The sequence below is a fragment of the Scyliorhinus torazame genome, chromosome 8 (genome assembly GCF_047496885.1).
Source record: "Scyliorhinus torazame isolate Kashiwa2021f chromosome 8, sScyTor2.1, whole genome shotgun sequence".
Lineage (NCBI taxonomy): Eukaryota > Metazoa > Chordata > Chondrichthyes > Carcharhiniformes > Scyliorhinidae > Scyliorhinus > Scyliorhinus torazame.
This window is the reverse complement of record NC_092714.1, coordinates 238,496,371-238,522,245: the sequence shown is the minus strand read 5'-3', so window position 1 is coordinate 238,522,245 and position 25,875 is coordinate 238,496,371. Positions and strand designations below refer to the sequence as shown.

General features: G+C 46.7%; 1 protein-coding gene across 9 annotated transcripts in view; it reads right to left on the bottom strand.

The window, feature by feature from the left end:
- The window catches only part of dnmt3bb.1 (DNA (cytosine-5-)-methyltransferase 3 beta, duplicate b.1), a 352,173-nt gene that overhangs the window by 76,709 nt on the left and 249,589 nt on the right, over nucleotides 1–25,875 (bottom strand). For all 9 annotated transcript variants that reach the window (XM_072514981.1, XM_072514983.1, XM_072514985.1 and 6 more), the window contains 3 exons: nucleotides 23,571–23,655; nucleotides 11,304–11,449; nucleotides 10,709–10,799 (listed from right to left, as the gene is read on the bottom strand). In XM_072514981.1, the coding sequence (XP_072371082.1) occupies nucleotides 10,709–10,799; nucleotides 11,304–11,449; nucleotides 23,571–23,655 (322 nt within the window). The remainder of the gene's footprint in view (nucleotides 1–10,708; nucleotides 10,800–11,303; nucleotides 11,450–23,570; nucleotides 23,656–25,875) is intronic.

The following is a 25,875-nucleotide window of genomic DNA, read 5'->3' as shown; positions in this document are numbered from 1 at the left end:
TATTTGAGGAAATCCCCCAACTCCCCATCAAAGATGATCTTGGACTCCCACCAAGCAACACATGAAGAATGGAAAAGCCGCAAGAGTGGACGGGATTTCAGTGGAGATTTTCAAACTTGGAGGAAAAGAGGTCAGCCATCATCTCCAGCAGCTGTTCCTGAAAATCTTGGACTGTGAAGAAATTCCTGTTGACCTCAGGGATGTCATCATCACCACCATCTTCAAGAAAGTATACAAAGCAGACTGAGGGACTACCGAGGAATCTCGCCGTCTCCCAATTGCTGAAGAAATCCTTCCGAAAGCCAGTGTGGCTTCCGACCAAACCATGGAATAGCGAACATGATTTTCACTGCTCGGCAACTTCCAAGGGAAATTCCAGGAGCAACATCAAGCACTCTACATGGCCTCCATTGATCTGGCCAAGGCTTTTGACTCAGTCAATCGGGAAGTGCGATGGAAGCCCCTGTCAAAGGCCGGCTGTGCAGAAAAAGTCATTAACATCCTCCAACTCTCCACAACAAGATGTCGGTGACAGTCCTCACCAATGGAAGTAAGACAGAATCCTTTGAGGTCAAGACTGGAGTCAGCAGGGATGTGTCATCGCCCCACCCATTTCTTCATCTTATCAAGAGCAAGCTTCCCAGTGGAGTGGACATCATCTACAGGATAGATGAAAAACATTTTAACCTCAACCAGTTGAAATCCAAGAAGAAAATGACACTGACATCACTTGTGGAACTTCAATATGTGGGTGACATCGCTATCTCCACTCCCTCAGTATAGAATCTCCAAGCCATGCTTGGCACTTTCATAGAAGTATACCGAAGAATTGGTCTCAGTCTCAACCTCAAGAAGACTCAAACCCTTTACCTTCCCGCCCTAGGGAAAGATCTGGCCTCTCCCTTCTGCAAGATCGAGGGAGAAATCTTATCAAACATGGAATATTTCCCCTATTTGGGGAGCCACCTTTCACCTAAGACTGACATCGATGGGGAGATCCAACATAGTGTCCAATCCTTTTTACAACATGAAAATGCAAGTATAACAAAAATACGAACAGTTCACTATGTGAAATGGGATCTTTAAGAGATTTTATTCCATTAACGTGCTCCAGGGCTTAACATACTGAAACATAACATAACTTGGCGCCTATAAATAGGTTATTCATGAAGGCCCGCCTTCTCAACCGTTCCCCTCGCCTGAGGTGTGGTGATCCTCAGGTTAAACCACCACCAGTCAGCTCTCCCTCTCAAAAGGGGAAAGCAGCCTTTGGTCATCTGGGACGATGGCAACTTTACCTTTACCTATAAACAGGCACAGATTGAAATTGTGATGGCTGATGTTAGGACATACATATTTGTAGCGTGTAACTCTGTAAATAAATGGTTATAAAAAGTATGTACAGATATGCTCCAGTTCTATTCTTCACCAATTAATTTCGGAATAAGAAGAATAATCAATGAAGAACCCCAATGATAGACTCTCCATGAAATTTAAGTGTTTGAATCAGACAAATGTAATGACCTATAATGCAGCACAAGATAAAACATAACAAGTTCAGTAAGCTAAGATACAGAACACTTCAAATGCAAATGATTTTCCACCTGGGTATGTGACAGAAATAGTAGCTGTAAAATATGGTCAATCAATGCTAATTCTTCAGGCGCTAACCAGCCTACCAAGTCCCAATATGGCAGGCAGGAAGTGGGGGTGTGTATTTCTAACTGGAACCATGCCACTTGCCATACTGGGACAAGAATACACTTGAAACAATATTTATCCTTAACAAAAGCAATTAATGGGTCTAATTCATGTTTGAAGCCTCGAGTTGAAAAATCATCTTCAGCATCCATCAATTGGCATTGGTACGTCGTAAAACCAGATCTTGGACCCAGCTGCTTTCAAAAATGTACGCTTTTGAAATTCATTTAGAAAGTGGAGCCAGGAAGAGCAGTACTGTAAGGTTCCTCCAGCGTCACATTTAAAGAACATGGGTCATCATTCTCCCCGATCTCTACTCCCTTCCTTCGTTGCAGCCACCATCCAGCCTCTGATCTCCTGATCCCGATTTCCAAACCTCTCCCCACTCTCCCATCACCTTGGCCTCTGTTCTCCCTTTCCTATAAGGGAGAATATGGTAAATATTCTTTACCATGCATAAAAATAAATGGGCTTTTGGTGGTTTCTGTCCCTGGACACGCAAACCCTGTGGTGAAGAGCTGAGGTTCTAGTACAGATCCCTGAAAATCACTTGTCACATCACACCATACATTCCATTTATCCCTATTGCATTTTCTCCCTCTCAACTAATTACCAATCCATAACACAGGTTACCTCTAATTCATATGTGCTCAATTCTGCTAATATTTTCATATGCAGAACCATATTAAATTCCTTATGGAAGATGAAATAGACATTATCAATACCTTATCTACCATGTTAGTGACATGGATTAATTAAAATAAATTAATTAGTCATGATCGATCTTGCACAGTGATGCAGTGGTTAGCACTGCTGCCTCACGGCGCCGAGGACCCGTGTTCAATCCCGGCCCCGGGTCACTGTCTGTGTGGAGCTTGCACATTCTCCCGTGTCTGCATGCGTCTCACCCCCACAACCCTAAGATATTCAGGGTAGGTGGACTGGCCACGCTAAATTGCTCCTTCATTGGGGAAAAAAATTAATTGGGCATTCTAAATTTTTTAAAAAATAATTGAAAAAATAGTCATGATCGATCTTCCACGAATCCAAAAAAAGAATTTCTTTGGTTCATAAACATTCAACCGCTCGGGGTGGAATTTTCCTGTACTGTCAATGATGGGTTTTGTGCCGGGCAGGAGCATAAAATTGGGAAAGAGGTCAAAATTGGGAATCCTGCCTGTGGGAAATTAATTCAGAATTTTCCAATCACCACTTCCATGGCAGGCTGATGGCGGGAGAATGTGCTGATCCATGTCGGGAATGCCATTTGCCTGCATTACCATGTCAAGAAAACTCATTAAAAATGCTACTCGCTGGAATCATGTTCACCTCCTAATTATGCGGCATAGCAGCAGAAAATTAGACCGGTCTGAATCACGACTGGATATAAGTGTTGTGCAACTGTCCACTCTCACTTCACTTGTGACTTTGAGGTGAGTGCAAAATTCAAAGCCTACCTGCAACAGCACTATTCCGGCAATGCCAGAGTGATGACATGTTTGTGTAGGATCGGTCTGCTCATGGTGGGTGCCTCGAGACTCCAGGTGGACTGCACTCAGTGTGTTCTGCGAGTCTCAGGCAGGGCTACATTTGGAATCGGGAGATCAGCATTGCAACTGGGTGGGTGGGTGAGGGAAGGAGCACAAAGATATGGGGGAGAATGCAGAATGGTGTGGCTGGAGTGGGGGGGGGGGGGGGGGAGGTTAAAAGATGGCAGACACATGGGAGACAAAGGATATGGTGGGGTTGGAAGTGACAGAGTCATGAAGGAACAGGAGATCTCGTAGAAAGACCGTAACAGTCCCTGGTCTGGGGCTAGAAGTTTGGAGGGAGAGATTAAATGCAGTTCAGGTGCTTTGGGTCATGCCACAGGGCTATGCACGGCACGCACATCGTAGTCCCTCTCCAGGGATGGGCAAGGCTTGTGTTCTGAATTGATTAAAACACAGTTTGGTGGGCAGGGCATGGTCATGGTCTTACAGTCAGTGGCGATGAGGTTGCCTGGTTTGGTACTGCCTGCAGATTAATCATGGCTAGAGGAGGATGTGTGGAGTTTGCACATTCTCCCCATGTCTGCATGTGTTTCACCCCCACAACCCAAAGATATGCAGGTTAGGTGGATTGGCCACGCTAAATTACCCCTTAATTGGAAAGATAAAATAATTGGGTACTCTAAATTTTAAAATTCCACTGTAAATGGGGAAAAGGTATTATGCAACTGTGCACACAGCCTTGAAATGGTGAGGTTCTCGTGGAGAATGGGGACATCAGCAGTTTTGGGTTTGAGGGGTGGGGGGGGGGGGGGAGGGGGGGGGGGGGGGGACTTGAACGTCCACCACACTTGCATTGGGATACAGGGTTACAGTGGGAATCTGGAGACTAACCAGAGGGAGGTCCACCTGCAAGTAGTGAGGTTCCAGGAAGATTGGAGGAACCTGAAAACTGACAGAGTGAAGGTTGAAGCTGGCGTCAAAATAGAAATGCAGACCCAGAAGTTATTGCAGAGTTTAAAATCAAAACTGTAAAAGAATCTGCACAGGACAGGTCTGATGCAGTGTGAAAGGAGCACACAGCTGACCTACAGTCAGGATGGTGCGTGACTTGGAGGGGAAATTCCAGAAGTTACTGTGAGAAACAACAATGGCGAACCCTCCAAGGCTATTGAGCACACCTAAATCTTGTCTAAGTCTTGTAAGAAGTAGAGGTTACTAATGAAGTTTGGAAACTGTAGCCACCTAAAATGGCTGACCCCCATTTATTTGGCCAAAACCCGATGTAAAATGGCTTACCGAAAAGGCTGATGGGAAAAGCAGCCAACAGGGCACAAACAGACAGCTGCAGACAGAATAGCGTATTCGGCCCTGGGGAAGTCTGCCCAGATCGATACCTGCGACCATTAGCAGCACATCAACACAGACATCTGCAGTTTAATCGGCTATCCCCGGGAACAATTGCAACATATTAGCAATTGAATGCCGATCCAGACCTCTCGGCGCCAGCAGTGGCCGAGACAAAGACAGGTGAACGACCACCCCCTGATCAAGGAATCGCCCCATTATTGGAGCATATCGAACCCAGTGATTGGGAACAAGTCCAATCACTTGGGACTCAGGGTCAAGGTCCGCCCCGGGAGGCCCCTGGGCCCTATAAAGATAGGGGCCAAGTTCAGATTGACCCTTCTCTCCCGCTCGCAACCTTCGCAAGAACCATCGACCAGCAACCGTAAGTTTGACTCCAGCGATCGCTACCCGTTAGAGACTCCTAGCCATCGACCTGTATCAGCCTTTTGAATCCCGCAGGCCAGACCCAATTTGATAAGCCATTCGTTTCCCTGACCTGGTGGGCCATTCCCAAAAGTTAAGTATTGGCCAGTAGTGGTAGGTAGTGATATAGAAAGTAGGATTATTGTGTAAGTATTTATTGCTGTACATAATAAATGACCGTTGATTTTAATCTTACTAAGCGGTGTGCTGTCTTATGAATCATAACTAGAGCTTGAACCACGTGGCGGTATCAGAAAGATACCTGGCGACTCGTGAGCAAAGGTGACATAATTAGAGCTAATAAAACTAAGGCTAATAAGAGCAACAAAACATTTCCAGTAAAGAGTTTGTCGCATCTCCTAACACAACACAAGGGTTGAGTAACTATCATGACTCAGCTCCACATCACATGAATATGAGGGTGACAAAGGGTGGGGATGATTGAGTGGGAACGCGACTCACCGTCACAATAACAGAGCACCTAGGGGGCGGCATGTGGCGCAGTGAATAGCACTGGACTGTGGCGCTGAGGACCCGGGTTCGAATCCCGGCCCTGGGTCACTGTCCGTGTGGAGTTTGCACATTCTCCCCATGTCTGCATGTGTTTCACCCCCACAACCCAAAGATGTGCAGGTTAGGTGGATTGGCCTAAATTACCCCGTAATTGGAAAAAAAAATAATTGGGTACTCTAAATTTTTTTTAAAATACCAGAGCATATAGATGCGTCTATACGATGTTTCAAATAATAAGACCAGTATCATGAACAGCAAATGTATTTACAAAGGTGCATGAAATATACAATGACTAAACACCTGCGACCAGAAGTGATGTCAAAGTTTCTTAATTTTTCTAACTCTATCGCTATGTCTTGGTGGATCCCCAACATCCGTAGCAGAGGTGGTGGTTGCCTGCTGACTGCTATGCCCAGTTGCCCTTGTTGAGGTTGGCCAAGACCTGGAGAGCCCTCGCCTGCTATGGGTGTTCTGCTGTGGACATGTGCTGCCTGCTGCGCCTGTATAGCTGAAGGTGATGGGGTCACAGGCACAGAAGATTGAGATAGGCTGAGACTCTCGGAGTCACCTGGGTGGTTGGCCCCGATATCTCCAACGTCTGTCCTCCACCCTATGAGTGTCCGAGGGCCCTTGTCCGACTTCCTGAAGAGAAATGCCCCCTGAAGGGATGTCAAGGTGCCCAGCCTCCCCCTCTCGCCTAGCCATTGTTGGATCCCATCAATGCCGATAGCAAGAGCCGAGCGCAAATCTGTCAGGATCTGATGGGCTCAAAGGTAACTACCACCTTTCCCATGGAGATCTCAAGGTGCTCACATGTCGGAGCCACAACATCAAACAGAACGCTGATGGACTCCTCCACCCTTCACTCTAGACTGCTGACTGCCTCTCGCACTTCTACCTGATTTTCCGCTGTCTGTTGTTGCATTTCCAGCATGGTAATGATGGCTGTTTCCAGCGACCCATCATCTGACTTAGACTCTGTTCTCCAGTTGTCTTATAAATGTCAGAGACTTGGGCTGTCACTGCGTTCGACTGCTGTGGAGAAGAGTTAGCGAGGTATTCCCCAGAATGTGACCCTGAGCTTAATTTAGATTCAGGACCCAGCGGGGTGTGTATGTCTCTGTGCTGGTGGAGGGTGCAGGTGAATGCAGTGTCCAGTCTCCATCTGATGTATCCTCCGCTGAGGTGGCCTGGGACTTATGGTAGTTCTGGGGGTCTGTTGATGTCTGTAAGAGAGAGAAGATAGATTTAGGTCATAAGCAGATAGAAAACAACATTGCATGTCACTCACTGTCGCTATCAGAATATGATTAACTCATGGGCGGCTCATCCTTACTGCCTTGCTGAGAGAGGCCAAACTCACCTTCCCCACAGGAGCAATCTTTGTCTTTGCCTGCCAGCTCGGCAGCATCCACTTCAAAGTGGGGCAGCTCCTGGACATTTGCCATCCCTCCTCCCATCTGGGATATCACCCTCCAGTAGTGGATGTGTTGGCCTGCCTGAAGATAAATGGAATGGAATGGGATGAGAAGAGCTAGAGGGGCGATTGGGACGCATGTATGCCCGATGAGTGTGCAGAGACCTCACCAGTAAGGGCTGAGAATGGAGTTTCTACAGCATGATCGATGAGATGCTGGTTAAAGTTTCCATGAGACATCAATGCTGATGTCTCCTCTGCTAATATTGTGTGAGATACCTGAGCAGTGTAACCCTGTGAGTGCATACCTTTATTAGAGTGCAAGATTGGAGTGAAGGTTGACGTACTCTCGTGGAGCAGATGGGGGTCATTCTTCCTCTTTCTGCACTGGATGGTCTTTCTCAGGCAGGTGCCCGACAAGCTGACCTCCTTTGCAGCTGTCTCCTTGGCTGGCAAGATGAGGCTGCTGGACTTCCTGAAGCCTTCCCTCAGGTAGAGGGATTCTGGCAGACTCCACAGATAAGGGCCTCAAGGAATCATTGCTGAACTGGGTGCAGCCTTTTTCTGCGGTGAAGCCAAAATAAGAAATTTCCTGCACATTGCTGGCCTGCTGAGAGTAACAGGTGTGTGTTTGCATCATCCCCAGACATTCAACACCGTTAGGTAACGCCAGGGTGGACGAATCACTGCCTGCCCCACCATGTGATCTGGAGAGCTACTCGCCGATGCATAATTAATGGAGCTTCTGAGAGGGAAATCAGGTGCGATTTCCCAGCACGCCGCCCAACGGGAAGCACACCGCAAAACTCTTCCCACCATCACACTTAATCTCGGGAAGGGAAAATCTTCCCGCAGCTAAAGTTAAACTGGCATGGCTGTAGTTTACTGGATCCTCCTTCCCTCCCTTCTTAAATCACGGAAAGGTATTTTCTATTTTCTAATTCAAAGGCCTATTTCTTGTATCTACAGAGCTTTCAAAAGAATTAAAGGTAAATACCGCAGATGCTAGAAATCAGAAAATAAAACAGAAAATGCTCAATAAACTCCGTCAGGTCTGGCAGCATCTGTGGAGAGAAACAGAGATAATGGCTGGAAATTTCTGGCCATTCATATGGTGTGATCTTCTGGTCCTGCTGATGGCACCCCCCCCGCTACCGTGGGTTTTGCCGCAGTGAAAGGTACATTCAATGGGAAACCTGGTTGACAAGAGAAGATCTCGCCCCCCTCCACTGCATCAAAACACGCAGCACGGTAAACCCCACCAAGTGTTTTGGATCTAAGTGATCATTTAGATTGGAAACGTTAACTTTGAAAATGATCTTCAATTTCCCCACCTGTTTAATACCCGAGACAAAAACTATCATGCCCTGGATTATGTTGATCTTAAATTATTTCTCCAATACCATTTTATTACTAATATTAAATCCAGTAAGTTTTGCCTCTTAAATTATTTAAAGGTGTTTTTTTTTTTGTTGTCCTCTTCCTCTGCTGTGGAAACAGATGTGTAGGGTTGAATTTTCGCCTTCGAGGGGGAAAACCCAAGTCAGGAAATCTCTTGACTCAACAGATCCGACTCCATGGAAAACACTGTGGCACGCAAAATCTTTGCTCCTGGGCGTAGAGGTGGAAGGTGCTGGGAACTGGGGCATGACCAAGTTGGGCATGCCACCTCTAGAGGTGGCCAAGGAGGTATATTGAGGTGGACTGGTTTGACGTTTCAATTCGCTGAGACTTCAACCCAGTGTATGAAAAGCTGTTGGGCCCTCTGATCCTCAACACCTGTGCCACCTCCCTGCTCCCTCATAACAATGATAATCTTTATTATTGTCACAAGTCCTCCTGTGCCTCCTCCATTCCACCTCATACCACCATGTTACCTCCTCATATCTCCAATCCCCCTCATATCCCCATAACCGTTAGCCCAATATCCCACTACGGGTAGATCTCAGTATCCATGTGGAGAGGGCAAAATAAACTTCCACCTATTTAAGAAAGTTCTCACACACTTGATATTTGAAATAACACGCATTGATGAAAGCATTCATAAATTTTAAATTCCTCTTGAGTGGTCAATCTGTTGCAAAACAAATTTCTATTCACTAACCATATCCAAGACAGCTATCCCTCTATTAGTTTCTTAAAACTCTAAATGAAAATGTGAACTCATCCCCCCCAACCCATTCATCTGCCCCATTCTGTAAGATAAGTGGTTGTTGAGCATTTGAAACTTGAGCAAGCATTCATAATGGGCTCAGCTGCAACATCACTCCTTGGGAAATGTCAACAGTGAGGTCTATTGAAATTGTAGGACAATTCAGCCTAATTAGGATTTCAAAGGTACAGCAAATGGCCTGTTAATGCACTCCAGCAACGGGAGTCTGCTTCACTAACATCAGTAGTCAGTTATTTTTTCCATTATTAAAGAGCTTGGAATTTAATACCTTCAGATCATGTCACTTAAGCAGATGTTATTCACCCTTTCACAAGCATTTAGGACTTCTCCGTAAAGCTGTGACTCCCACACTGTGGGTTTCAGGTCCCTTGAACAGCATAAATGAATCTGTTTGGCCTCAGTACTAATTTCAAAAGGCCCTGCTGAGCTTGGACTTCTTGACAACTTGATCCATGTCCTCCTGTCTTGCGCCTGCTGGAAATATGGTATCTGGGGTGGCAGTTCCACATATGGGTTCCACCCGCCATTTTTAAAGGCGTCTAGAGTTAGCCCAATCCTGCAAAAATCTAGCCCAAATTTTTTAACATGTCTGTCATTTCCTGATTATCCATCACTTATATCTGTCTTTATTGGATTCACATTCTCCTGCACCATTCTCATACATAGAACATACAGTGCAGAAGGAGGCCATTCGGCCTATAGAGTGCACCGACCCACTTAAGCCCTCACTTCCACCCTATCCCTGTATCCCAATCACCCCTCCTAACATTTTTGGACACTGAGGTCAATTTAGCATGGTCAATCCACCTAACCTGCACATCTTTGGACTGTGGGAGGAAACGGAGCACCCGGAGGAAACCCACGCAGACACAGGGAGAACGTGCAGACTCCGCCCAGACAGTGACCCAGTGGGAATCGAACCCGAGACCCTGGCGCTGTGAAGCTACAGTGTTATCCACTTGTACTACCGTGCTGCCCGTTCTCGCTCTTAATACATTTATAAAAACTTTCACTTTCTTTTAAAGCTTTCTTGCACCTCATTCCTTTTTGTATCCTTTTATTGCTTTTTATCACTCTATGTCAATTGTTTCTCTGTTTTTCTTTGTATCAATTCATAGTCTGGTTGCTTGATGACATGTTGCACCATAATGAGATAATCCATTGGATGGAGGTGGGAAATGGTCAGCTCATTATAAATGCACATACTGGTGGTTATTGATACAGTGACCCTGTCAGCAGTCATTCAACAGCGGTTTACGTGCAGAAATAACAGGAAAAATAAAATGAAAATCATCTAGAAGAAACTGCAAATTAAGGAACTTTATACCACAACTTGGAGACCTGAAAACCAGTTCCTTTCTTGACTGAGGTTCATCTTCAACTTTGGCCGGTCAACTGTGTTGTCTGACCATCATTGGCACTGATGGGATCAGTGAAGGTGTTGTGACATGGATCAGACAATCCCAATTTTTGGGAGAATGAAAGATAGTGTGAATAAATGGAATCAACATTTGTAGGAAGGGAAGAAAGTAATAAGGGATAAACACAAAATAAGTGCCGTCAAATCTTTGATAGGTAGGACTTTCAGAATTATAAATGTTTTGGTTTGGCCTTACTTGAAGACAAATAAATAATTCCTACCATATAAACCCTTTCTTGCAGGGTTTACAATAGAAAGATCATTGCATGGGCTTCCTCCAATCACCAAATCAAACGGACCCCACTCATGAATCTGAAATGAAAAGGCACAGTCAATTCCATATAAGATACCTGTCAAATTAACTTTAACTTTCTTCTTAAAATATGGAAATGGTAAATTCAGCACCATTCATTTTCTACCATTACAGGCCTTACTGTATGCAGTTATAGTTTGTGCTGTGAGCACACCCCTCCTCCTCCCCTCCACAATTATACATGATGGGAGGAATTTACCGGCTATCCATGGCAGCAGGATATTCCGGTCCCACCGACGGCGCAAAGGATTTCCCGGCGACGAGGGGTGTAGTCAATGAGAAATCCCGCTGACAACGGCGGGAACAGAAAATTCTGCTGGCGGGTTGCCTTCACCGCCAAAAAACACACGGCGGGTTGCTCGGTAAATCTCACCCGACATTTATGCACAACTATAAAATGGTACCCCAACAGAGGCAGGTAAAAGTATCTAATTTTGCAACTGCCTTATCGGCTCTGCTATTCCATCTCCTGGTGTCCCAATAATGCCGTTTAATTCTCTTACGTTTTGCTTACTAATGTTCCTGACGTCATGCACATATGTAATCTTTCCTTCATGCCGGACAGTTCCTACTGCGATAGAGTCTTCACATATTTCCGACGCAACGTAACGTTCCACTTTAAATCCCAGATCCCGTAAAACCAAGTACCCTGTAGAAAAAAAGGGAAACACCAATTAGCTGATTTTAGGGGCAGCAATTTAGGATACCACTAAGAAGGGTGATGTTATTAGCAGCCATGATGCATTAGTTAAACAGCAGGTTAAGGTATTACGGCTGGGATTTTCCAGTTCCCCCCATGGCAGGAAGGAAAATGTGACAATCCAGCCAATCCAGTTGACTTTGGGTGGGAATTTCCTGTCCATTGACGGGAAGGACTTTTAAAATATTAATTCTTGAGATATGCTGGTTAAAAACAGCTTTATTGCCCATTCCTAGCTGCCTGGGAAAGTGATAGGTTACCTTTTTGAACTGCTTCAGTCCATGTGAGTGAAGGTACACCTATAAATCTGATGGAAATGGCATTCAAGTGCTTTGACCCAACCATGCAGAAGCTGAACTGTAAATACCAAAGATAAGATGGTGGGTGACTTGGTGGCAAGATAGAAGTGCTTGTATTCCTCTGTGCCTGCTGCACTTAGAATGCAGTAAGCCTTATTTTCAATACAACGAGGAGAAGGTTGGGACAGAATTTGGTCCTTATGAGAAAGAGAAGAAAATTCAGAGGGGCACTGACTACAGTGGCATTGGTAACTTACTAATACTGAAGAGAGAATGTGATACGGAGAGAAAGTGGAAATGAGATGAATGAAAGATTTTCAATCTGCATGCAAGATTCTCCTTACATCTTGCTTAGGATCTTTGTGGCAAAGCTGCTAGCTAAAAGAGTCTCCGAAGATATGGGAGCATCATCCAAGTCAAAGTGAGACCAGTGCTTCAAGGTGATAAGAGGTGCTGAAGGGGAAGAAAAACTTTGTAATTAAGCAGGGGACCAAGTGGTCAAACTGATGATTGTGGACCCACTGTCAGTTTAAGGGCAGCACGGTAGCACAGTGGGTAGCACAGGTCCAAGGACCAGGTTCGATTCCCGGCTTGGGTCACTGTCTGTGTGGAGTCTGTACATTCTCCCCGTGTATGCGTGGGTTTCCTCCGGGTGCTCCATTTCCTCCCACAAGTCCCGAAAGACGTGCGGGTTAGGTAATTTGAACATTCTGAATTCTCACTCTGTGTATCCAAACAGGTGCCGGAATATGGCGACTAGGGGCTTTTCACAGTAAGTTCATTGCAGTGTCAATGTAAGCCTACTTGTGACAATAAAAGATTATTATTATCATATTATTGTTATTACTGCCCATGCTGAAAGCAAAAATTACCTTCCAAAAATCTTGTAGACAGCCTTACAATGAAGGAGGCATAAGAGCTCATGACATTCGTAGAGATAGCAAGGCTACAAATGCTGATAAATGAATAAGAACTAAAGGTTGTTGTTAGAAGAATAAGCCTAACTACTGGGGACAAGAGGAGCAAGAGAAAATTTCCAAGAAGAAAACAAGTTGAACTGAGAAAAAAGGGAAATTCGGGAATTTCAGTTGATGGGGATGCATGGAAGGTGGATCTCCTCCTGGAAACTTGAAATTAGGCACTTTTAGCCCAAGCGACCACTAAACTCAGGGAAAAAAAGCCCCCTCCCCTCATTAGAACATCACCACAACGAGGCATGTCAGGCAACAACACAAGAATCCGAAAAGACGGCAGAGACAATAAAGGTCTGAAGAGGAAGATTGAGGTGATGGCGTACACATGAGGTGATGAGGACCCGGCCACACCCAAACAGAATGAGCCACCAGAACATATGCTGGGCTGCCCCGCGATAAATGAATGGAGGGACCTCCTAACACGGGTGCTCCAACTGCTGAAAGACGCAATTAAACTCGAGTTGATGGCGATGTTAAAAGTGGCGGTGGTGCAGGCGCTGAAAAAGACGGAGCGGCGTTGGAGACACAGGAGGCGACGGTCAGAGAGCTGGAGAAGGCCGCGACTGACCAGAGCGACTGGATCGCGTCGCTGGAGATAGAGATGGCGAGGTTGGTGACGATGCAAGGGACACTAAGGGAAAAGGTCGAGGTCCATGAGAATCAGCCACGCCGCCAAAACCTCCGCATTGTGGGCCTACTGGAGGGTACCGAGGGCAGGAACCCTACAGAGCATGTGACACAGATGCTGAGCAAACGTGTTGGAGGGGAAAGCTTCCCGAAGCCCCCAGCAGTAAACAGAGCCCACAGGTCACTCCGGCCAAAGTCCAAGGCCAGGGAGCAGCCGCGGGCCTCCATCACAAAATTGCACCTGTACCAAGACCTGGAAAAGATCCTGAACTGGGCAAGACACACATACCTGTAAATGGGAGGAACACTCGATTTGGGTGTACCAGAACATTGGGGCACACCTGGCCAAGCTCAGGCTGGAATTTAACACAGTCAAGGTGGCCCTTTACAAGAACAATGTGCAGTTCGGGAGGCTGTGTCCCATCAAATTACGGGTGACTTTTCAGGGGAAGGAGCATTACGTCACCGCACCGGTAGAAGCAGACACATTCGTGTACAAGCACGGGCTGGGAAGGCAATGACACCAGCAGTGAACCAGATCTCCAGTCTCATCGCTCAAAAAAAAAGAAGAGCATTTGCACGGGACTGACCTGCCACATCTTCAACCTGACGATGAGTCTCAGAAAGGAAGGGGTGAGAGCGGTAGGATGCAAAAGGGGGTGAGGAGGGGGAAGAGAAACGCAATGGTTGAGGGAACGTGTGGATCGATCCCAGGGGAGGGGGCCACCGCACTAGCGGGTGAGCTAGCACAGGTACGTACGAGCGAGTGGAGGGCTGCAGCATAACTCCCAATGGGGAGAGAGTGCCTGGCAGCAGGGAAGGGGGAAAGAAAACGCTAGCTGGGGGGAAAATAGAAACTAGGGAGGGGGGAAAGGGGGGTGGGGCGGACAGGCATGGGGGGGATAGTTGAGGGGTAGGGGTAGAAGGCTAGCTACGATAGATCACACACGGTGACAACGGAAAAAAAGTGCACCGAAAACAGCCATCTTGGATGGCCCCCAAACAAAGGGAAACCCCGGAGTGCAGGGGCGCAGCCACAAGGTAAGTGTGGTTGACCCCGCGAGTGGACAGAAACACCCCCATCAGGATAGTCACCCGAACATCAGGGGACCTAATGGCCCGGTGAAAAGATCGACAGTCTTCACCTGAAAAGTCTGAGAGTCGACATAGTCTTCCTCCAGGAGACCCACGTGAGGGAATAGGACTGACTGCGGGTAAGAAAGAGCTGGGTGGGACAGACTTACATGCTACGGGATGAGGGCTAGGAGGTGGCCATGCTGCTCAATAAGAGGACAGCACTTATAGCGACGAGGACGGTTTTGGACCAAGTAGAACGGGATGTCATGTTTAGTGGCGTGCTGGAAGGGGCACCGGTGATCCTTGTAAATGTGTACACTCCCAACAGGGATGATGTGGAATTAATGAAAAATACCATGGCAGAAATCCTCGACATAGACTCACACTGACTCATCATGGGGGAGACTTTAACTGTGTACAGGACACGGACAGACTGATCAAATCCCAAATCGGGGAAAAAAATAAGTCAAACTTGGGAAAGGAATTGAATGTTTTCATGGAACAGATGGGGCGTGGACCTATGGATGCTTACACATCCAGGGGAGGAGTTATCCTCGGATCGAATTTTTCGTAGTGGGGAATGCAGTGCTTCCAAGGGTCGTAGGAGCGGAGTACTCAGCAATTGTAATGGTAATAGTCATGCTCTGGACATGGTACCAAATGAGGCAGTACTTTGGCCTAACCGACCTGTCCACAATGCCCCCATCTGCAACAACCACAGGTTTACTCCCGCTATAAAGATGTGAAAACCCAATAAAAACACTTTTTAGGGCAGCACGGCGGCGCAGTGGTTAGCATTGCTGCCTCACGGCGCCGAGGTCCCAGGTTCGATCCCGGCTCTGGATCACTGTCTGTGTGGAGTTTGCACATTCTCCCCGTGTTTGCGTGGGTTTCACCCCCACAACCCAAAGATGTGCAGGGTAGGTGGATTGGCCACGCTAAATTGCCCCTGAATTGGAAAAAATGAATTGGGTACTCTAAATTTATATACAAACAATTAAAAAAAAAAGAAATGTAAAATAATCACAGTACAGAGTATAATGGGAATGAAGGAATTATAACATTAGGATCAGAGACCAGAGGAGTCTGGAATGAGAGGATTCAGCTGACCATGCGTGGCTAAAGTGTGACATTGCTCATAATGGTGGAAACAATGGAGAATACGGAGATTGGTATTGAAGAAGAAAAGTCAACCAAGACAGGCGATTTTCTTTTTAACAGAGCTAGCAACTAGACGTGGAGAAGGGTAGAAAGGAGTATTGTTGGAAGTTATGAGAGAACAGTTTGAGAGGAACTTGGGGAGCATCTATTGGAGGCACAGCAATATTAATTTTGGCAGGACAAATAGTGGGAGAGCCAAGATAAAATTGGCTTAGGATCTTTCAAGTCAATTGAGATGCTAGGTTGCAACTGACAGTAGATTTAATAAGACACTGGCATAGCACAACTGATTGAACCAGGTGCAGGTAGAATGTTACTAGTATACTCTTCTCAACAGAAAACAAACATGCTTTACTGGATGTTCATTTCTCACCATTTTTCTTAACCCTTCATACAGCTGTGGTCTTTTTGCTGAGTGATGGTTCTATGGTGTTTTTTGGTACTTTACGAAGTGACCATTTTCTTCTGAACCTTGACAATAAACAGGCTCATCCTCTCTGAGTGGCAGTGGTATCTAAGACCAGCTTATTTGTGTCCACATAAATACACTTACACCAGGACTCATTCAATAATAATCAGAAACAAGAACTGACTTATTTCCCCCTCTTTAATTCAGGAGCTGAGGAACATTTACAGCCAAGCACCCACTGACCTAAGATCACAGATTTGGGCTGTTCTTATTTGCAATAATCATAAATATTGGCTGTTTTGAATTAGGGAACTACATCAAAATTTACTGAAAGCACTAAATTGAGGAGGTACAGCAAATTGACTCAGAGAGTGAAAGACTGCCAAAGGATATTGATAGGCTATCAGAATATGCAAATGTATCCAATGGTGTTCAATGTAGAGAACTTAAAAGTAATATATTTTGGAGGAGAAATGTTACTTAAATAGTAATATTTGAAATATAGTACAGGAGGACAAGAACTTTGGTAAGCAGGAACATAATTCATTAAAGATGTCGGTGCTGCAGATAAAGCCATGAAAAAAATTAAATGATTATATGGACGGAGTTTTCCCAATATTTGGCAGAATGCGATGGAGGGAGGGCCGATCAGCATTGAGCCCACCGGCGACAATGGTGGCTTTTCCCGCCGTATTTTTAGAATCTTAGAAGTAAAACATTTTCAGCACAGGTTACACATCGCCTCCGATTCGCCCACCACGCCTCAGTTGAGTGCTTTAATCAGTGAGGGCGCTCCATTTAAAGGCTGCCCCACTGCTCTCCGGCTACTTCTTTCTGGTCCAAGGCAGAGGATGGCAGCAAGGAAGTCAGTGCCCAGACTCTCAGAGGCCTCCCTCACCAGAATGCCTGATGCCATGGAGACACGTCTTTAAAAAAAATAAATTTAGAGTACTCAATTCTTTTTTTTCCCCAATAAAGGGCCAATTTAGAATAGCCAATCCACCAACCTTGCACATCTTTGGGTTGAGACGGTGAGACCCACGCAGGCATGGGGAGAATGCGCAAACTCCACACAGACAGTTACCCGGGGCCAGGATCTAACACGGGTCCTCGGCGCTGTGAGGCAGCAGATTGAGGCACGCCTTGACATTCTGCACCCACGCATAGGGAGGAGACCAATTGGCAGCGACACCAACCCAGCATGGGAGGCGATGGCAACGGTGGTCAGCCGCAACTCCCTGAAAAGAGGACAGGCATCAGTGCCAGAAAATGATGAATGATCTCCTCCATTCTGCCAGGTAAGTCACTCAACTCATGAATCCATCACACATCCAGAGAGCTGAGCCACTGACATCTCAAGGGAAACCACCACTCGCTCTTCCAAACACATCTTTATCTCCTCTGCGGGTTGTCTCCTCATCACCTCCAGGCATCCTTACTAGCTGCCCTGGCACGGGTCCCACTTACACCCTCTCCACCTGTCTTCATGTAGGACAAGCTACATAATTTTTTTAAAAAGAGAGATTCCAGATGGGCAGAGGGACGCCCAATTTAAAACTGCTCACTGAGTTCGAGAAGATGAACCTCCAACTGTCCGGGAAGGAACCTGACTGCTCCTGCACCAAGGGTAAGATGAGCGGCGACAAACCAAGTAAGGATCTAGTGCAGCACCTTCCATCACATCAAACTGACGTGAGTCATGTCTCCTCGATCTAAAGGCCGCTGGCATGCACTCAAGAAATTTCCCTTCTTTTGCAAGCACATCATGGGAAGAGCCCAGCGCTTCCATCAGACAGGCACAAGACTCTGTGGTGATCTTTCTGAGGGGTTTCCAGGATGGAAGGTGTAGTGTTGAAGAACTAAACTAATTTTATTAACACTACTAAATTTGAGTTTGATACTTATTCTGAATAGCAAACATACATGTAAGAATTAAACTACACTAACACTATCTCTATCTACTAATTATAACTATTATATCTTAACTAACTCTGCAATGCACTACGAATCTCATCTTTGTCAGCTCCAGTCTAATCTCTTCCCCTTAATTTAAGAGGCAGTGCAATTTATAGTACTGTCCCTTAGCCCCCTCGAGTGGCTAGGCTTAACATAACATTAACTCTTCACATGCTGTAGATTTGCATGTCACAGACTCCACCTCAGAGACCAACAATGATGATTTCTTGGAAGTGGAGCTCGAAGAGCCGTCACAGCTTTCACCTCCACCCCCCACCACCATGGAGATGCACAGCCTGGTAGGACTTAGTATTAAAGAGGCCTCAGGGTCACAATCTGGTGGGCGCCTCATTCTCTTGTGTGATGAATGTAGGAATTTCAGATATACATTGTAGAATATATATCTGGTGCAGTGATGGTTAAAAGCCTGGGTTAGTGTGTCTGCTCCACTGCAGTAAGGTTTTTTTAAACATCCTGGCTTAAAAGGCAGACAGACACTGGAGCTACAGAAGTGGTAATTATCATAGAAGTAAGATCATCATTCCTTCCAACCATGTGTTATTGGAAGTTTGTTTATTAAAAGAAGGTTCCTTGGGGATTAGATAATTGAGGGGTTGTGGGTAGCCGAGGTGAGATGATCATAACCCAGTCAGTGGGTTAGAAATGATGCAGTTAATGAGACAAGCCTGAGGTTGAAGCCGTCAGGTGTTGAGTTTCAGTTTAGATTTGCTGTGAACAGAACAGGAGCATTTTGCCAAATGCTGGGAAGTAAAACACTAATTTGACACAGGCAATAATCTGCAGGCTGTTTCCTGAAGGATCTCTCTCTCAAAGCTGTTTCACCAAGATTCTCTATACAGTAAGAATTCCTGTATTTGCCAACTGCATTTAAAAGATGATTTTGACCTCCGATGGGTTTTGCTTGATTGGAGATAAAAAGAAAGCAGTTAGGAGTTAAAGTTTTATTGTTAAGCATTGTTTAATTAGTAACTGTAAGCAATTTTTTGTTTGATGTTAAAGTTAGTTTAATACTGCATTATTAATAATGTTTAAATATACCGGGAGCTGGATTCTCCGATCGGCAAAGCCGAAATCGCGTTCGGCGATCGGCCGGAGAATCCATTTTTGCGCCGGAATCGGGGGCTGCGCCATTTTTTTCCGATGCTCCACATCCTCACAAACTCGAGGAGTACGCCCGCCCAACGCCGTTGGGACGGCCACAGGACGTCACGTGAGGCCCTCCCCGATACTCCGCCCCCGATAGGCCGCGTCCCCGATGACGTGGGGCGCGTGTCCTCTCACTTTTCGGGGACCTCGCGCGGCGGCTGCGGACTGTGCCACAGTTGGCGGGGGGGGGGGGGGGGGGGGGGGGGAGCCATTCCACTGGCAAGGGAGGTTGAAGAGGGGGGTTACGGGGGCAGTTTTGGCAGGCCGGTCTGTACGCGGCTGCCGCCATGTTGTACGGTGCGGCCACCACTGTGCGCATACGCGGCCACGGACATGGTCACTCTGTGTCCGTATCAGCAGGTAAAGCCAGGGACTTTACATGGCATGGCTGCTGGCTCCCCCACTGGGCGGAGCATCGGCGCAGGGGTCGCGCCGACTTTTAAGTTGTAAGACCAGACGGATCCTGCGGACATAGCCACGAAATCGGAGAATCCAGCCCCATATCCCTATTTGTGTGTGGCGTCACCCCCGGAACAAAGTTTGCTTTCCTCGCAGTCTTACAAATTAAATAAAATATTGGGGTTTATGTCCGGTATCCTAGCAAATGTTGGGGTCTGGTCTGTGATCGTAATACTCTGATCCAGAGCAGGCAGAGGCAGGGGTATCCAAGGGCTCCAGCATGCGAATGATTGCTGGAGGCCAGAATTTGCTGGGGCCCAGTCCGATGACGTGCTTCTGGACTTGGTCATGCCTCAGTTGCTAGGCAAAGCTGGAGTAATCAGGAAGTGATGTCAACTGCGCTGCTCAGATTGAAAGGCAGAATGAGGAGTCCTACCGCCTACCATGGGCAACACGGTAGCACAGTAGATAGCACTGCGACTTCACAGTGCCAGGGTCCCAGGTTCGAGTCCCCGCTGGGTCACTGTCTGTGCGGGGTCTGCACGTTCTCCTCATGTCTGCGTGGGTTTCCTCCGGGTGCTCCGGTTTCCTCCCACAGTCCAAAGACGTGCAGGTTAGGTGGATTGGACACGCTAAATTTCCCTTAGTGTCCAAAAAGGTTAGGAGGGGTTATTGGGTTACAGGGATATGGTGGAAGGGAGGGCTTAAGTGGGTTGGTGCAGACTCGATGGGCCGAATGGCCTCCTTCTGCACTGTATGTTCTATGTCTGAGGAGATAGTGGTGACACTCCGAAGCAACCAGGTCAACACAGCATGGGTGGTAGCCATAGTGGAGACATTGGTGCAAGACATCTGTCCTGCAATGCTGCAGCCATGTGGGCATCCACGAGTGCCAATGTTAGAGAACGGCAGGGTTTCTTGAGCCCACTCTGGCTACCCATCTATCCAAAGAAGGATAGACGGTACCCTTGGGTACCCATAGGGAGAAGGGAAAGCTGCTTCACAGCCCGTGCCATCCACCCAGGTGACCCCGGAAGTGTCCAACTCATCCACATCCCATCTTCCTGTTACTGATTCAGTTCAAGCTCCACAGGCCAAGGAGGCTGGCAGCGCCACACAGCAGGACCCCAAAAGCAGGCCGGGCCCCTTCAGATCTCGGCCCTCCAGCAGACGCCCGCTAAGGTCATCATAGACGACGGGACATGGCAGACAACAGGCAGCCTCCACCTCCACTGTGGATCCAAGACTTAGCGACATGATTATACAGGTTAAGAAGGTCTAGTTGCACATTGTGAGCACAGAGGTTAGGCACTTGTTGATAGCGTTCACCTCTGTAAATAAAGTTTCACTTATTGCATCCTCTCTCTGGCTCCTTGTTCTGACGAGTGTCGCTCAGACAACAGGATTCCTGTTCCACAGAAAGGCTGCTGCTCAGTCTTGAGCTTCCTCCATGTGCTTTCTGCAATGTTGCCAGCACATAGGTGGCATTTCCTCACAGTGACTAAACACAGCAGTCATGCCTGTTTCTCATTTGGAATGAAGATTTCTCCCACAATGTACAGAGCCACCGACACCCATCCCAGTCATTGTCAATGTATGATCTCTGTGCATGTTACCCTGCTGCTCAACCCCATAACAAGTTAGCCCAGCTTCTCATGACACTGAATCTCAAGGGCACAGATTACTGAGGAAGAGCTTGGATCATGACAGGTGAAACTTTCTGCGCAACATCACTTGTGTGACACAGGTCACTGAAAATAAGAGAGCTGCCTTCAGCCTGACAGGGTCAGATATTCACAGTAGCTCTTTGAGGATCAATGCACTGACTCCACTGCAAGTTATCATTACCCTCTTGCAACGTGAGGACTATGGGCAACCGCTCCCTCTCCATGACATGAGTCTCATCAGTGGGGGTGTATGCTACCAGAAGTCAGGTGGGAGAGCCACACACAAAAGAGGGATGTGAGGATGCTTGGATGTGCTCAGTGGTCCACATCATCAACATCCATGAATCAGACAGTTCTCAGTGTCTCCCAAGCTCGCCTGCCCCATCTGGCCATCGCCACTGAGCCAGGGCTGACCTCCTCACCCTCAGGATCTCCTCTTCAACATGCACCTCAATGTCCTCCTCATCCAAGGAAATGTGCCACTCCTCCATCTCCTCCTCAGCCAGTTCTTCCCCCGTTGAAGTGCCAGGTTATGAAGGGTGCACCAGATGACCACAATTGTGACACCCTTTGCGGACTGTACGACAGGCTCCACAGACCAGTCCAGGCACTGGAACTTCATTTTCAGCCTCCCACAATACATGAAGCAGCACAAGCCTTGTTGTATCTGGGCTCAGCTGCATTGTGGCCTCTGCAAGTGTGTCATCAGCCAAATCCTCAGTGGGTATCCTCTGTCCGCGAGGAGCCAACTCCATAGCCGCTGTGGACTCTCAAATGTGGCGGCGATCTGATTTCGGTTCAGGACGTATGGATTGTGTACATACATAGAACATACAGTGCAGAAGGAGGCATTCGGCCCATCGAGTCTGCACCAACCCACATAAGCCCTCACAGTGCTAACCACATGTGCTACTGTGCTGCCCACACTTCCCGGGAACCTAGCACACACTTGGAGGATGTGCTTTGTGTGGTTGCAGACCAGCTGAACATCTAGGGAGTGGGAAGCCCTAGCAGTTGATGTCACAGGGATCGGAGAGCCACTTTGGTGCAGTTGATGGCACTTTGTACTTGTGGAAAGCCAGAAATAGGGGAAAATCCCATAGCTATTTCATCCTGGCTAGCCCTGGTTGAAAGTGTAGTTGCATGCCGTTGCAAAGAGTGTGTGTCCATCACCTCTCATAAGAAGCACTTATGTGTGGAGACTTGCAAAATTCCCCAAAGGTCACCCATGGAGCCCTCGAAGGAGCCAGTCGCGTAAATGGTGGCTGTGCCTTTCAAAGCCTCAGGCAGTGGAGGCCCTCCAAGTCCCCATGGCTCCAACTCCTGCAGAAGGATGCATATGTGAGCCGCCAGGTCCCTTGATAGGCAAAGTCTTCACCAACACTGGTTCTCGCTCATCTGCAGGAAGGTCAGCCACCGTCTGTACACGCTGGGTCATGGAAGGCACTTCTGAGTGATTGCTCTCTGGGTCCCTCCTGTACCAATGGAGCACCCCTTGCCATCCCTTGACCCTCAGGGTTTTGCTTCTGCCTCTGAAGAGCCAGACACCTTCCTTGACACCTTCTCTCCTCTTGAAGTGCCAGAAGAATGAAAGCCAGTTCCACAGGCCTCATCTTTCCTCACGCTAATCACTGCAAAAGTTAAGAGTCCTTTGCTGGACCCCCCCCCCAAAAAGAGTGCGAACAGTTAGTCTGTCATTCTAAAATTCAAGTGGATTAATTTTAAATAAATGTAAAAATCCACCACGGGTTCAATCAATTAGTTAATCTAAAGAATAATGGATACTAGAGATTGATTCCATAACAATTACTTAAATATGAGTCCAGGTTATGTTGTAGAACACAAGATTCAATTGGTTTACACCCATCAACTGAACCACAAGCTTATTTTGCAGTCTTTAAGTTATTTTCTGGAATTCTGTTAAATGTTAGGACATATACTTTTTAAAGGATGGTGCTGTTCAACTTTGGTCCCTCCAGGTTTACAATAGTTGATTACAACCTCACTTGTGAGATTGCCACTGCAACCTGCCCGGAAATTCTGTATATGCATCTCTCCAAAGTTTCCACCAATCTTCTATTCAGCTATGGCAGCCAACTGGGACCAACCCTGAGAAAAAGCCTAACATATGTTCAATAATAAAGAATTTGATTGATTGATTTATTGTCACGTGCACTGAGGTACAGTGAAAAGTGTTGTTCTGTGTACTGTCAAGACAGATCGTTCCATACATGAAAAAACATAAATGCACAATGTAAAATTCCATGTATACATATAATTACCGAGGCTTGGTATGATTCTAGTTATTGCAACACAATAATTTTAGAACATTACCTGTCGCTATCCCATCAAAGAGTGACAGAACTTTGATTGGCCTTCTGTGTTCAGCAGGTACTGCTGGGTAAATTTTAGGTGGATCCTGGAATTTGAAAAAAAGAAGTTGAAATCGGTAATTTATGGTTGTTTGGATGCCACAGACTAATAACAAATAAACTTAGTCCTTTAGAAACAAAAATCGAACACGTTAATTACACTTCTAATTTTAGGCTACAGATCACCTTATAGTGGAATGGAGGTGGAGGAAGAAATATGCAAATAAATTAGGGAACTGAGGAGCAATACATAGAGTAATAAATGGGGGATTTCAAACACATTGGGCTGGATTCTCCGTCCCGTCACGCAACATTTCTGCCTCGACCCGCCGGCGGGATTCTCCGTTACACTGGCCGGTCAATGGGGTTTCCCATTGTGGGGCAGCCCCACGCCGTCGGGAAACCCAACGGGCGCTGGCAAAATGGAGCATCCCGCCGGCGGAGAATGCCACCCATTGTATTTATTAGAAGACGTGGGTAGAGATAGTAAGGGGGCTCCTACAATGTGCACAGGATACCTTTCTAACCTAATACGTAAAAAGCCCAACAAGGGAGGATTCATTAATGGAGCTCATAATGGGGAATGAGCCAGAACAGATGAAGAAAAAGTTAAAGTAGGGGACATCTGGGTAATAGTCCCCACAATGGAACACACTTTACGTTGCTGACAGAGAAGGACATCAGTGTGACGAAAACAAAGTTAACAGATTAGAGAAAGGCTAATTTTGAGGCGTTGAGAAGAGAACTTGAGAAAATAAAATGGGCAACTATATTGGCAAACATAAATATAGAACAACAATCGGAACATTTAAAATGTATTCAACACAGTACAGGAAAAATATATTTTGCTAAAAGGAAATAAACTAAACACGAGTGGGACTCGCTGGTTTAATTGGTTCAAAGGAAGAGGCATTCATTGAGTACACAGACATCAGAAGAGTGTATGATAAGAGAGAATACAAAAAGACTAGGAGGGAAGTCAAAAAATTAGGAAGACAAAGAGGACCTATGACATTAAATTATCAAGGACCATCATGCAAAATAATAAAATAATTTACAGGCACATCAATGAAGAAGAAAGCCTGCATTGGGAATAGGACTATTAAGGAACAGACAGTATAAAACCACAGGTAACATTAGAAAGGTAATCCCCTAAGCTTCGGACATGCCCAAAACATATGGACATGGTTTGCTGGCCCTCCCGCACACGTCACACACCTGTCCTCTATCCTAAATACCTTGCTCTTCCGGGTCACCGTCATGTGTGCCCGGTGAACCGCCTTGAATTGTATCAGGCTGAGCCTTACACATGATGAGGATGTGTTGACTCTGCTCAAAGCATCCACCCACAAACCCATCTCTATCCCCCCCCCCCCCCCCTCTTCCCATTTGCACTTTAGCTCCTCCATCTGAGTTACCTCCGACTCCATGAGTTCTTTACAGATATCCGAGACCTTCCCCTCTCCCACCCCCGTTCTAGAAACTACCCTGTCCTGTATCCCTCATGGCGGTAGGAGCGGAAAGGTCGAAACCTGCCCTTCAAAAAATCCCATGTCTGCAGATATCTAAACCAATTCCCTCCCGGCAATTCAAATTTCTCCTCTAAACCCTCCAAACTGGGAAAGCTCCCATCTATGAATAAATCTCCCATCCTCACGATCCCTGCTCTCTGCCATCTCCGAAACCCCCATCTAGCCTCCCCGTAACAAACCGATGATTGTTACAAATTGGAGCCCAGACCGATGCTCCCTTCACTCTCATATGCTTCCTCCACTGCCCCCAGACTCTCAGGGCCACCATTACCACCGAGCCTGTGGAGTATCAGGCCGGTGTGAACGGCAGAGGTGCCGTTATCAATGCCCCCAGACTTGTGTCCTTACACGATGCCGCCTATACTCGCTCCCTCACCGGCTCCCACACCGACCCCCCCCCACTACCCATTTCCTAATCATGGCTATGTTTGCCGCTCAGTAATAGTTGCTAAAGTTCGGCAGCTCCAACCCACCCTCCCCCCGACTGCACTCCAGCAGCATTTTCTTCACTCGCGGGGTTTTACCCACCCACACAAAACCAGAAATCACCTTATTTACCCATTTAAAAAAGACTTGTGGGAAGATGGGAGGCACTGGAAAACAAGCAGAAATCTCGGGAGCACCGTCATTTTCACGGCCTATCCACTCCCCGCTAGTGACAGCGGGAGCATGTCTTACCTTTGAAAGTCCTCCTTCATTTGTTCCACTAGCTGGGTCAAATTTAGTATATGTAAC